General features: G+C 40.6%; 1 protein-coding gene across 1 annotated transcript; it reads left to right on the forward strand.

The window, feature by feature from the left end:
* The first annotated feature begins 9,563 nt into the window (after positions 1 to 9,563).
* LOC121756454 (calreticulin-like) lies at positions 9,564 to 13,396 on the forward strand. The gene is made up of 14 exons (XM_042152005.1): positions 9,564 to 9,720; positions 10,889 to 10,996; positions 11,078 to 11,270; positions 11,348 to 11,606; positions 11,696 to 11,752; positions 11,866 to 11,913; positions 12,001 to 12,087; positions 12,167 to 12,224; positions 12,312 to 12,379; positions 12,487 to 12,582; positions 12,701 to 12,748; positions 12,861 to 12,893; positions 12,978 to 13,085; positions 13,174 to 13,396. The coding sequence occupies exons 1-14, from the start codon at positions 9,606 to 9,608 to the stop codon at positions 13,183 to 13,185; spliced, it is 1,290 nt and encodes a 429-aa protein (XP_042007939.1). The 5' UTR covers positions 9,564 to 9,605; the 3' UTR covers positions 13,186 to 13,396.
* The last annotated feature ends 688 nt before the right edge of the window (positions 13,397 to 14,084 follow it).

The raw sequence follows: 14,084 nt of genomic DNA on the forward strand, positions 1-14,084 counted from the left end.
CACGGACCATAAGAGCCTAAAGTACTTCTTTGAGCAAAAGGAGTTGAACATGCGCCAACGTAGGTGGCTCGAGTTGGTAAAGGACTACGATTGTGGTATAAATTACCATCCGGGAAAAGCAAACGTAGTGGCCGATGCTCTTAGTAGGAAGTCTCAATCTCAGCTGGCCACCTTTCTTACTATCGAGGAGAGTTTAATCCAAGAGTTCAGTAAGATGCGGTTGGAAGTAGTGAGAATACCCGAGACTGTGGAAGGAATAGTAGCCACGTTGGTAATGGAACCCGACTTAAGAGCCAGAATTGTGGAAGCTCAACGGCGAGATACGTTACTAGAAAAGATTCGCTCAGAAGTGAGGACGGGTGAACCCGGAAGTTTCCGTGAGGCAGCGGATAACGGTATCACCTACAAGGAAAGGTTGTGTGTGCCTAAGGATGAAGGCCTGAGGATGGAAATCATGAGAGAAGCACATGAAACCCCATACGATGCTCATCCAGGGAGCACCAAAATGTATCAAGACTTGAAAAGACAGTTTTGGTGGAACGGTATGAAAAAGCATGTTGCGGCATTTGTGGAGAGATGCCTGGCATGTCAACAAGTAAAGGCGCTACACCAACGGCCCTATGGGAAATTGCAACCCCTCGAGATTCCGGAATGGAAGTGGGAACATATTGCAATGGACTTTGTGGTAGGACTGCCAAAATCCCAGCGAGGGAACACGGTGATTTGGGTGATTATAGATCGCCTCACCAAATCTGCCCATTTTGTGCCGGTTCGTGCCACTTATGGGTCCGACCAGTTGGCTAAAGTATATGTACGGGAGATTATACGCTTGCATGGAGTACCAGCGACAATTACGTCTGATCGCGATGCTAAATTCACTTCTAGATTTTGGACAAGCCTGCAGCGCGAGTTGGGGACTAAGTTGAATTTCAGTACAGCTTTCCACCCACAAACCGACGGGCAGTCGGAGAGAACAATACAAGCCTTAGAGGATATGCTACGAGCCGTGGTGCTTGATCGAGGCTGGGGTTGGGAAGAAGTGTTGCCATTGGTTGAGTTTGCGTACAATAATAGTTACCAGACGACTATCAAGATGGCTCCATATGAGGCATTGTATGGAAAGAAGTGTAGATCGCCACTTTATTGGGATGAAGTGGGTGAGAGAAGAATTCTCGGACCAGACTCTGTAGAAGAGATGATAGAGATTGTCCGACAAATCCGTGGGAGGATCAAGGAGGCACAGGATCGGCAGAAATCTTATGCGGATGTTCGAAGGACCGATTTACAATTCGAGGTCGGAGAAAAGGTCTTTCTGAAAGTTTCCCCTTCTAAGGGAATAACTCGTTTTGGTGTGAAAGGAAAGCTGAGACCTCGATTTATCGGACCGTATGAGATTTTGGATAGAGTCGGCGTGGTAGCATACAGATTGGCCTTACCACCAAGCTTTGGAAATGTGCACAACGTCTTCCATGTGTCACAATTGAGGAAGTACGTGTTTGACCCCACACACATAGTTCACCAAGAAGAGATGATGATCCTAAACCCCGATCTAAGCTATGAGGAGAAGCCCGAGGCCATTTTGGATCGAAGAGTGCAAGAATTGAGGAATAAGTCAATTGCTTCGGTGAAAGTACGGTGGAGGAATCATGGAATCGAAGAAGCAACATGGGAATCAGAAGATAAGATGAGAGAGAAGTTTCCAGAGCTGTTTGAGTGATCTAGGGAATTTCGGGACGAAATTTCTTTTAAGGTGGGAGGATTGTAATATCCGAAAATGTTGTTTTTTTTTTTAAGGAATGAAATTTTTGTGTATATCTTGTTTAAGATATGGTGTGGTATGTTTTTTTGTTTTATATTATTTATGGGTGTGAATATTTAGTTTTATGGTTATTTGAAAAGCAAATTAATATCTTAATTAATAAATTAAACCCCCCCTCTCTCTCGGTTTTTCTCTCCCTCTCCCTCTCTCTTTTTCGAAAACCCTCCCTCTCTCCCCACTAATTTCTCAACCTCCCCCACTCCCTCTTAACCGATTCATTCCCCTTTTTCCAATCTTTTTCTCTCTTCGGTCTCTCTCAATCTCTCATCTCTCTCTTTCGCGAAGTTGCTCTCTCACCGGTAAGTTCTCTCGCCCTCCTCCCTCTCGGTTTACCTTTCCCCTTTCACTCCCTCTCATCATCGTCTTGGATTCCTCAAGGTGATACCCCCCTTCGTCGTGAATCGGAGTCGTAAGAGGAAGTAAAGCTTTTTCACTACGTTGAACTATCCGGGAAAGGTAACACAAGGCCTCAACTCTCGTTTAATTCGAATTCATGCATGTAGGACGTTTTGGAGGGGTTAGATGCTGAATAAGTTGTGGGATTATGTGTTTGTGTGAAGCATGTTTTTGATGGTAACTGACAGTGGGTTCCGACCCCTTTTTGACTGAGCAAACGATCTTCTTTTGGTACGAAATTTTAACTGTATGAACTTGGATGTGTCTTAGGTGTGGCGTGTAAATTTCAGCTGCATTGGATGTCGTATGATTTTATTATGATTTTTGCAAGTAAACTGCGCAGATTCACGAATTGTATGTTTTTGGGAGATGTTTTCATGTGCAATGGTTGGGTTTCTGAGTGTTGTGTTTTGTGATGTATGTGGGTGTGTTTGGCCAAGAGATGGCTCGGAGGAATCAGTGTTTGGTTCGAGGGTTTTCGTGTGTGTTGGCCGAGAGTTGTAGGGTTCAGCCTAGGGCAGATTTGTGGAGAGTCTGGAAGGGATGATCCCAGGTGTTTGGGTGTGTTTCGGGATGTAGAATGCGTGGTGTGTTTGTCGTATAGGGTTTGAGAATCGGGGGTCAGAGGAAAAGGGGTGTAAACTAGGTGCCGAGCAGGCGGCCGAGATGGTCGGCCGAGGTGCCGAGCAGGCGGCCGAGATGGTCGGCCGAGGTGCCGAGCCGGACGGCCGAGACGGTCGGCCGAGGTGCCGAACAGGCGGCCGAGACGGTCGGTCGAGGTGCCGAGCCGGACGGCCGAGATGGTCGGCCGAGGTGCCGAGCCGGACGGCCGAGACGGTCGGCCGAGGTGCCGAGCAGGCGGCCGAGATGGTCGGCCGAGGTGCCGAGACACAGGCGGCCGAGACAGCCGGTCGAGGTACCGAGCCAGGCCGAGACGCCGAGCCTTTTTCCCGAACCTGTTCCGAGCCAGGTGAGCCGTTTGTGCAGTGTGGGTGTCCCGGGAGTTGAGTGTTGTGTTTGTGTCGTGTGCGCGTCTTGGGTACGTGGTATGCGTGTCGGGTGCGTGCGTGGTGTGTTTCGGACGTGTTTTTTTTGTGTGTTTGTTATAACATGTTGTTAAGTGTGTATACGTGTAACGTGCTAGATGTTGAAGTCATCCAAGTAGGAATCATGCATTGTCGTTAAACATCGTCTACCCTGACTCTAATTATGATATTTATTTATCTTTCAAAAGGGTGATCTTTTACGAGGAAAGTGTGGTTGAAGGGAACTATTTTAAAGGCTAAGCAATCGAGGTGGGCTTTTCTACCCTACTTCTATGTGGGCTATTTTTTTAAAATACGGACTTTGTTCCGGAAATGTTTATGGAGGTGAACTGTTTGTCTTGCCAATTGTTTTGATTTGAAACCTATCTGAAGTGGTTTACCACATATGTTTAATCGAATTCGGGTCTGTTGGGCTGCGAACCCTCAGGCTAGTGTACACGAGACCGGGAGCCATCTGAGAGCAAGTTGGCCGGTCTAGTTGACCTGGGGTGTGGCCACGCCCCTTGTCACCGTTGGATCAGATAGTGTATGATGGTGGGAATAAGGGTGGCAATATCTGAAAATGACTGCGCAGTCGAATTTATGAAATATATTTTGTGTACTTGGGTTATTTTCTTACACTTAAAACCCCAAGGTTACACTGATGTGGCATGACAAACTATTATTTTGGCGTGTGTCCACTGAGTGCAATAAGTACTCAGCCCTGCATGTTGTTTTCTTAATGTGCAGGTTGAGCGGCGATGGGGATGACGGATGTTGAGCAGTGGAAGCCAAATGAGTGTTTTACTTGGTCTTTTGGATGGTGTCGTGTCGTCATACCCGGCATCATCTGTCTTTTGGTCTTTTCCGCTGCTTTGTAATCCGATACATTGTTTTTATTTAACTCTGTTTACATTAACTTTAGTAATGTCTTCTTAGTACAATGTTTGAAGTGAACTTCTTTTTAATAAATGTTTTTGGGTCAAATATTCCTGTTCTCCCCTTTCTTCCCCGCTTCTTTATTCCTCCCCTAGTCGCGGTCCACCGTACTTCCTATCCTTAGGAAATGCGGGCGTGACATACATTGTTTTTGCTGTTGATGGTTCCATGGAATCACGGCCGGCCATACGAGCTTGTTTATCGAACAGAAATTGAGGCTGTTAAATAACTATACAAATTAAAATTTGTAGCATTATTACATAGATTTAACATATGCATTATTTTGGTGCGCCTGCTATTTTGTCTCATTTATCAACTTAACTCTTCCAATTTACACTTTAAATCTCTTTCATTAAGGTGTGAGTGTTAAGATAAAATAATACAAAGATATAATCTATGTTAAGATAAAATAATACAAAGATATAATCTATGATTGAGTTGTGAGATTATTTTAGTCATAGAGGTTAGCTATGACTAATTATCTCATGATTATCCATCTCAGATTGAATTATGAGATTGAATCTCATGAACCAAACACAATACAAATTTAATCCCGGATACAATCTTACAAACCGAACACCCCCTAAAAGTACAGTACTATTTTTTTTATTAACCTTCTTATAAAAAATATTACTACTACTATTTCATTTATTTATTTCGGAATCTTCTTACATCTATAATTAATGTCGTAATTTCGTAAACATTTGTTGCACTGGATTAGTATTCCATCTGTTCCATGTTAATAGAATTATTTTATTATTTTGAAAAATTCTAAGTTAATTGAGTCATTTCTATACCATCATCCACTTAACATACTATTCTTAAATTTTGTGTGCCGAAAAGAAACGCCTCAATTAACAAGGAACTGAAGGGAATAATACATGTGCTTTGTCAACTGCTGACCAAGGGCTCATTTAGTAGGCAGTTTGATTATTTAGTTATGAATGGTTGAAATAAAATATATTCAATTATTTAGTTTTGGATGATTGAAATAGTATTACTCCCTCCGTCCGTAAAATGTAGTCCAGTTTTGCCATTTTAGAAAGTTCGTGAAAAGTTGTTCACTTTGCTTTTTTTTTCTTTTCTATTTTTGGTAAATGGACCTCATTTTCCACCAGCTCTTTACATTCACATTCTATCATAAAACTAATATATAAATGTGGAATCCTTATTCCACTAATTTTTTCAACTCATTTTTCTTCCCCAAACTTGATCTTTCCTCTTTCTTTGTTCCAAATTGATCCACAACATTTCTCTTTCCTTCTTTGTTTCTCTAATTTTTCAGTTTTTTCACTGTCGTGGGATCGGAGGTAGGGATTTTGAGGGTTGGAGGGTTGGAGGGTTGGGTAATGGTATATTCCGGTGGCATTCACGGACAGACGGTGGGGTCGGTCGACTCCACCCAACCCCACCTGGGTCCGTCATTGGTTATTATATTGATCCAATAACAATTCAACTCGCATAATTTGGCAGTTCTAGATGTAGCTATGATTTCATTGCGTATTCAATTTGGAAAATTTAATTTAATTTTCTTTGGTTAAAAAATGATCACATTTATTTGTTACTATTTGATTATGGATAGTTGCACTGATTTGCTTTCATTTTTTGTAGAGTTTTTTTTTCATTATAATCTTTTTGTTTATTTGATTTTAGCAGAGCTACTACGATATTTCTGTGGCAACTCGTTCAATTTCGAATTATTTGATTAGATAGTTGTACTGATTTATTTTTTCGCTTTAAATTTCTGATTATGATATTATTTTTTTACCGATTGTCGTTCCTGCCAAATAATTAAATAAGAATTAAAAGGTACTATATGTTATAGTATAAGTAGCGATCGAGCAATAAGCCATCCACAACGCTGTCTCTATACCGTCTCTTAAACCGTCTCTTAACTACTATTTGAGCACTATTTGAGGGCCCCACTGTCCTTTTTTCCTCCATCTCTTAACTAAGAGACGGAGGCTGCAACGCTCCGTCTCTTAACCGTCTCTATACCGTCTCTTAATTACTATTCATTCAATTTAATTTATAATTTTTTTTAAAACCCAATTCAATTTAAACAAACACACTTTATTAAAATTAAAACAAAATTAAAAAACACACAAAATAAAAAAACACACAAAATAAAAAAAACACACAAAATAAAAAAACACACAAAATAAAAAAACACACAAAATAAAAAAAAATTAATCGGAAGGGCTAATCATCCTCCGGAGGCGGTCGAGGTTGAGGGGGAGTCGGAAGGCCAAGTTGTGCTGCCATATGCACAATTCCGTTCCACCAGGCCGCGTATTGGGAGTGCGAGAAGCGGGAAGTGTCCGCCATTGTGGCGGTCATGTACGCCACCATAAGTGTGTCCGAGCCTCCTCGCGAGCCCGATCCTGAGGCCGGCTGGCTTGATTCGCCTCGGCCCTTCCTTGCTCTAGCCGCTTTCGCCGCCTTCGTCCCTTGCGGCCGACGGCGCGTACTCGCGGATCCTCCTGCATCGCCGACCGTACCCGCAAACTCCTGGGATTCAGCATCATGTTGGCTGATGCCTTCAGCAGTGTCACCACCAGACGCACCAGCACTAGACGAGTATTGGCCACTCGCCGTATGCTTCGTGCGCTTCGAGTTTGAGCCCGAGCTGGAGCGGAAACCGCCGGCCCATCGTTCCTCGTCCTTGACGGCGCGCCAAACATCAACAAATCTGAATTGATGTCCCTCGTCCTGGTAGTAGGCGCGCAAAGCGGACGTCAAAATGTCGGTGGCCGTGGCGCCGCTTTGGTAGCGCGCCTCTTCCGCCGAGTAGATGCCGCAGAATTTTTTGACCTGTCGGTCGACTCGGTCAAAGTGACAGCGGATCATTTTAACTGTGCGCTTGCGGGAGCGGTTCGGCTTTATTTGGTGGTAGACCTCGACAACCTTTTCCCAGAAACACTTCCGGGTTTGTTGATTCCCGACGATGGGATCGTACGAGACCGTGATCCAGGCGTTGTACACCGCCATCGTTTCGAGGTTGTTGTACGGATGTCGGCCAAGATCCTCTTCCTCTTCTTCCTCCTCGTCCTCGCCCGTCTGGGGTTGTACACTGCCTCGGCCACCTCCACCGCCTCGGCCTACTCCCGGCGTGGGATCAACTGGAAAATCCTCCCGGATCTGGGATAATCCCTGCGAAAACCGCGGGACGTTGGGACGAACATATGCATCAAGGTCAAAATTGGGTGGTTGGTACCCCCCCGGCGTCGCCGAACCCTGGGTCCCCGGCGTTGACGAACCTCCACCGCCCAATGTGTTGATCATGTTCTCCCAATCGCCGAATGAGTTGAGATCCCACCCGCCGGAGCCGGAGCCGCCATAGTTGCCCTCGCCGTCGCCGGACATCTTGAGTTGGGTTATGAAAATTTCAGCGAAAATTTGAGAGAAAATTTAGATGATATGAAGAATAGATGTGTAGTTGTGTGTAAATGAGGATGGGTTTAGGAGTATTTATAGAGTAAAAAATTTAATAAAAAACAAAAAAAATATAAAAAAAAAAACAAAAAAACGGTAATAATACCGTTACAAAATTTTTTTTTTTTATTTAAATTCGTTTTTTTTTTAAAAAAAAATATTTATTGCGTCAGCACGTGACGACGCCCACTCGCGGGCCGGCGAGTGGGCGTCACGCACGACGCCGGGCTGCGCCACGTCGCCGAGGCGCGTGGCGAGCCAGCTCGTCTCCTGGCTCGGCGAGACGAGTCGCGCGACGAGACGCGCGACGAGACGGGACGAGATGGAGGCTGCAACGCGTCTCGCCGGGGTCTCGTCTCGCTGAGACGAGACGCGAGACGCCGGCGAGTCCCGTTGTGGATGGTCTAAGCCATCGAACTTTATAGAGTTGATGATATGGTTGGCAATTACTCCTACTTAATGTGTATTAGTTGGTGGAGCAAACTCACTACTAACCTCAACTATATTATCACCATTCTAGGATATAAACTCAAATTACTCCAAAAACTGGGCAACATTTGCTTTTCTTCACGTTTAAGATTTTAATGGTCAATGGAGTATTTGCATGGTGAAAATTTAAGTTCATAAATATTGTTGAAAGTTATAGATAAAGAAATTTCACGACTATATTAAGTTTCATTTATGCTATTATAAATAAATAACAACATTTCTAGATACATATTACATTTTGATGAACGAAAATTCTACTCTATTTGTTTCTGTGTAGTAGAATTATATTCCTTTTCAGGTTGTCCCACTATAATTGAATTCTTTTTTTTTTGAAAAACCAACACATCATCTCTCTAACTTTATGCTCTTTTCTTATATTTAGTTTATTCACTTTTCCACTTTATTCTTTATCCACTTTTAATTTATTTAACACCATTTTTCTTAAATTTAATGTCTAAAAAAATTGTCTCTACTACAGAATTATTGTAGAACCAAATTATATCTTCAGAATTTATGTATATTAAAGGTTCAACCGTCCATATTAATTACTGGGATATTTGTCATTACATCATATTAATTATCTATAAGACTAATAAATGTACTTAATTTCATTTTCCTTTTGCTTCTTGCTCATGATGTACTTATTCTGAAATATTAAATACCAACGAATTCGAATTGTGATAATGATCCCCTTGATTTGCATTTGACTATGTGTACTCATATATAATGACAAATGGGTTGAATCATGTAAAAATAAAGGGTGAATAGGTATTTAAATCATAAAGTTTGGTCAAATTTTAGTCTATGAACTTTGAAATTGAAATATTAAATGATGAAGTTTCAGGTTTTCCCTGCTATCCCATTCATGTATAAAATATCATCTTTTAATAATATTCAAAACGACGTACTTATTTCATTAAAATTAGTATTTTTCTAGTATTATATTCCTTTATTTTCTTATTTCTCTTCTATTTTATTGAAATATTGTTGTTTTACCATCATCAAAAGACATTAATTTGTACATGTGACAATTAAGAAAAATTAAAATTTCATAATTTAATATTATAATATTAAAATTAATGAAATATAGATTAAAATTTAATCACACTTCATGATTTAAAAAGGCAATTTTCCCAAAATAAAAGGACAAAGGGTAATCCACACACCATCTGTATGCTAATCACCAAAAATATCACGAGAAACGCCATACTGAAATTGCTTATTTTAGAAATTCATGTGACAATGCAACTTCCGTTTATCGAAGGTCAAATACGTCTTTGCTGAAGACAAGCTACTTGTGTTGGCCCACCTACGGCTATGTTTCCAATAGTAACCGGCCACGTTGAAATCAGTGACAGCATACTCCTACGTGGCGTTATTCTATTGGATCTTCCTTTCAAAAGTGTCCACGTCAGGCATTTAGCTGACTCCCTATTATGCACGAAAATCTTACCTACATAAAAACCCTTCATCTCATTCAGTTGTTCTTCACTATAGTAGCCATGGCGATATCAAGGGGAAGATCTCTGATCGCAACTCCTCTCTCTCTATCTATCACTATCTCTCTCCTCCTAGCCGTCGCCTCCGCCGCCGTATTCTTCGAGGAGCGCTTCGATGGTATTATCTACTCCATATTTCTCTCCATCTGACTGTATTTTGCAATCATTCAGTTCACTCTACTAGCATTTCAGTTTTGGGATATGAATAGTCGTCTTTCCTTATATGATTGTGCGAATCTCATTGTTTTGATCTAAGGGGTGCAGCGTAGTATATGTTAATCTGCATCCAATTGAGATCTATTTATTGTAGATCTGATGAAAATGTCATTTCTCGCAGTCTTATTAGGGTAATTTGACGCTCGTACATGTTTATTCTGTTCGCTGTAGTTTAGATTAAATCCGCATCTAATTGAGCTTATTCTACTTTGGATCTGATTCAATAATCAATTTTATTCAGTTTTTTCTAATGTGTTAGTAAATTCTGGTTTTTGAGTTGAAAATGCACTTCAGTATAAATGGAAATGTCAGTAAGAATATGCTACCTATTCGATGAATTTCCGATGTGACCTTTTATGTAGTGGGAAGTTGTTTGTCTATGCACGTGTATGCTAATGGGAGACTGTAGGAGGATTGTATGAGTTTGAAATTGTGCTGTGATTTGGTGGCAGCTAGTGCCATGAAAATTATAGGAAAAAAACACTATAATCGGATCTGTATATGCAATGCTGTATGCACATGGATTTGGACGACGTCAATGGGAATTTGTTGCTATTTATCAACCAACGAGTCTGATAGAAAATTCATTTTAGTGTTAAGCCTTCTCTTCGTGTTGGTTTATTTGTTTGCGATAGGCACAATTGACAGTTGTCTTGTTTATTAGACTTGACCTACACCTAACATTTTAATGGTTTTCCAAACCAAAAATAATACTACTACATTTTAATACATTAATACAATACTATTATTTTAATTGACAGTAGTTTCATATCTCGGTGAGAAATTATTTTGTAAACTTGTGCAGAACGTACTGAAGTTCAGTTGGGTTTGGCCAAACATGTCCTGGTGTCTTCTATTATCATCCATGTTAATAAATTGTGTGTCAATGTGTGGGATGATGCATCTATATTTTTTCATTTTCTTCCCTGAAAGAATTATACATTCCTATACTGAACGTGTCTTCTATTTTCTCAACAGAAGATCATTACGAAAAGCAAAAACAGATTGTTAAGTTATTTCTGCCTACATTGGTAGTCTGTCCTAATGTATTTGTTTGCTACACATTATAGATGGATGGGAGAGTCGGTGGGTCAAATCTGAGTGGAAGAAAGATGAGAACATTGCCGGTGAGTGGAATTACACCTCTGGAAAATGGAGCGGAGATGCCAATGACAAAGGTAATTATTCTGTTTGTCTCCTCTGCAATTTGTGTGTAATGGAGTACAAACTTAAAGTCTGACTTTATTTTTTTGTTGCAGGTATCCAGACCAGTGAAGACTATAGGTTTTATGCTATCTCTGCCGAATTCCCTGAATTTAGCAACAAGGATAAAACCTTGGTTTTTCAATTTTCTGTCAAGCATGAACAAAAACTTGACTGTGGTGGTGGATATATGAAATTGCTCAGTGGTGACGTTGACCAGAAGAAATTTGGTGGTGACACTCCATACAGGTTTACACATCTCCCAACCTTCCTTGATCCTTATACTTAGTTTGTGTATTGAATGGTATTTGGTTTGGTTGATGCAGCATCATGTTTGGGCCAGATATCTGTGGTTATACCACCAAAAAGGTTCATGCTATTCTCACATACAATGACAAAAACAACTTGATCAAGAAGGATGTTCCATGTGAGACTGATCAACTCTCTCATGTATATACTTTCATCCTCCGACCTGATGCTACCTACAGCATCCTCATCGACAATGTGGAGAAGCAAACAGGGAGCTTGTATTCTGACTGGGATCTATTGCCTCCAAAGCAAATCAAGGACCCTGAAGCCAAGAAGGTGATTTTGTACTTTTTTGTTAGATTGGTTTCCCATTTGCATATCCTGTTATTCTTGTGTTAAATTGACTTTGTTGCTACCAATATCAGCCTGAAGATTGGGATGAAAAGGAATTCATTGCTGATCCTGAAGACAAAAAGCCAGAGGTAAATAGACCTGTGATGTCTTTAATGATTTTGTGTTTTACAAGAAAGGGAGTATTGCAGAACTCCTGGTGTTAAATTAATGATATGCTAAGAGTAGTTGTCTTTGTTGACAGGGTTATGATGACATCCCTAAGGAGGTTGCTGACCCTGATGCCAAAAAGGTAATTTAATGACATCTTTATGGTACCTTCTGCATACCAGTAACTAATATTTGAAATTTTGCTAATAAAAACATTTTGCATTTGCAGCCTGAGGACTGGGATGATGAGGAGGATGGTGAGTGGACTGCACCTACCATTCCCAACCCCGAGTACAAGGGACCATGGAAGGCAAAGGTTTGTTAAATATTCAGTTGGGCTTACTTATATGGCTTACGAAGCAGACTATAATCTAAATAGCCCTTTTCTGTACCAGAAAATTAAGAACCCCAACTACAAGGGCAAGTGGAAGGCACCGCTGATTGATAACCCAGGTTTTTATTTAGTTTGACATTATTTCTGAGCAGCTATTGCATTCTGTTAAGTTGGTTCTAGCTAATTTGGTTTTGGAATAATTGCAGAGTTCAAGGATGACCCAGAACTATATGTTTTCCCGAAGCTGAAGTATGTAGGCATTGAGTTGTGGCAGGTACATTTTCTTTTTTCTTTTAGTCGCCCGTGTGATTATAGTTTCCCCCCATTTGTGCTCTACTGGATGATTCAGGATGGTACTCAGCCACTAAAACTATTTCGCAGGTGAAGTCTGGAACTTTGTTTGACAATGTTCTTGTATCTGATGACCCTGAATATGCCAAGAAGGTAGCAGAAGAAACATGGGGAACACAAAAGGATGTATGTGCCATTTGTTTCAATTCGTTTTTTCTTTCATCTTTTCTATACTTCATTTTATTTTTAAAAGATGATGACACCTGCAATATATTTATAATTGTCAATGCTGCTGATAATGCAGGCTGAGAAGGCTGCTTTTGATGAGGCAGAAAAGAAGAGAGAAGAGGAGGTACAATTTATGATTTGCAAAAAGATCCTTTCAGTTTATCCATTTATTACTTTGTGTTTCTGTAGTTGCTCTTTAAGTAAGCACATTCTGAAAACCGTGTTTCTATGCTCAGGAATCAAAGAATGAGCCATCTGTTGATTCTGATGTAAGACTTGTTTGCTTTTGAAAATAATACTCCTCTTTTGCCTTACATATGTGTGTTTAAAGGATGCTTGAATTCTCTTCACAGGCTGATGATGGAGCAGAGGATTCCGACGCTGAAGGTGAGGATGCTGAGGATGATTCCAAAGTAGACCCCAACGAAGACCCTGTAACTTCGGTTGATGACGATGTGCATGTAAGATCTTTGTTCTATACAATGTCGGTAGTCGCAAATTTTCTCAAGTCACCTACTCATTTTTATTTTTGTGCTCGTCTCTCTGCAGGATGAACTCTAGGGTGTGAAGTGATGGAAAAAGCTGAATATCTCTTACTGACATTGTGCCATCCGGATTGGGTGTAGTGCCCCAAATTTTTCTTATTAGTTGTAGCGCTTTCGGTAGGAAAACTGAATGACAGTTGGACGCTGCAAGAGAATGTATTTGTGGCTTGGCTTTAATTGACTTTGCTGTTTGGACTCGAGATATAATCTGATTTTTTGTTTATCAACTTGTCTCAGAATCACTGTTTTTCTGTTCAATCTAGAGGTTGCAGTTTTCTGGTTTGAATATTTTCTTCTTTTCATTAAAAGATAAATTTTCAGTAGCAACGTTTATATGTTAAACCTATGAAACAGTCTAATTAGAAAACAGTCAGCTTATTCATCTTCATGTAAAGACGAAACCAGATGTCTGAAAAAAAAAAATTAGGAAACAGAGTTAGTTATATGGTAAAATTCAGTTCCATTAACGGCATCTAATCACGATTGCACAACATAATATAAATCAATATATAGATATAGCAACTCGGAAGTTTTATCTCCACATTACTCTGGAATGTAAACAATGTACCTTACAGTCCATAAATATGTAATCAAAGGGGGGAGAGGCCTGGTTCTTCAGAGTTGTGCAGACTAGATCAAATTCTTCTTTTCCATTTTCGCACACATGAAGAGTTGCTCCGAGTTTCTGAAGTATCGTCGTTGCCAGCATGCACAACATCCTGTCATATTCCACCACCACCACATTCTTCCCATTGAATGCCTTATTGTCTCCCACTTGATCATTTTCACTAACCACCACCACCTCAATTTCATTCGCCACGCTTGTTGCTTCATGCTCGACTAGACTATCTTGAGGCTCTACTCAGGAAGCAGTTGTAGAATGCGGTATAGATAAGATCCATGCAAAGGTCTTGA

This window comes from Salvia splendens, chromosome 11 (genome assembly GCF_004379255.2).
Source record: "Salvia splendens isolate huo1 chromosome 11, SspV2, whole genome shotgun sequence".
Classification (NCBI taxonomy): Eukaryota; Viridiplantae; Streptophyta; class Magnoliopsida; order Lamiales; family Lamiaceae; genus Salvia; species Salvia splendens.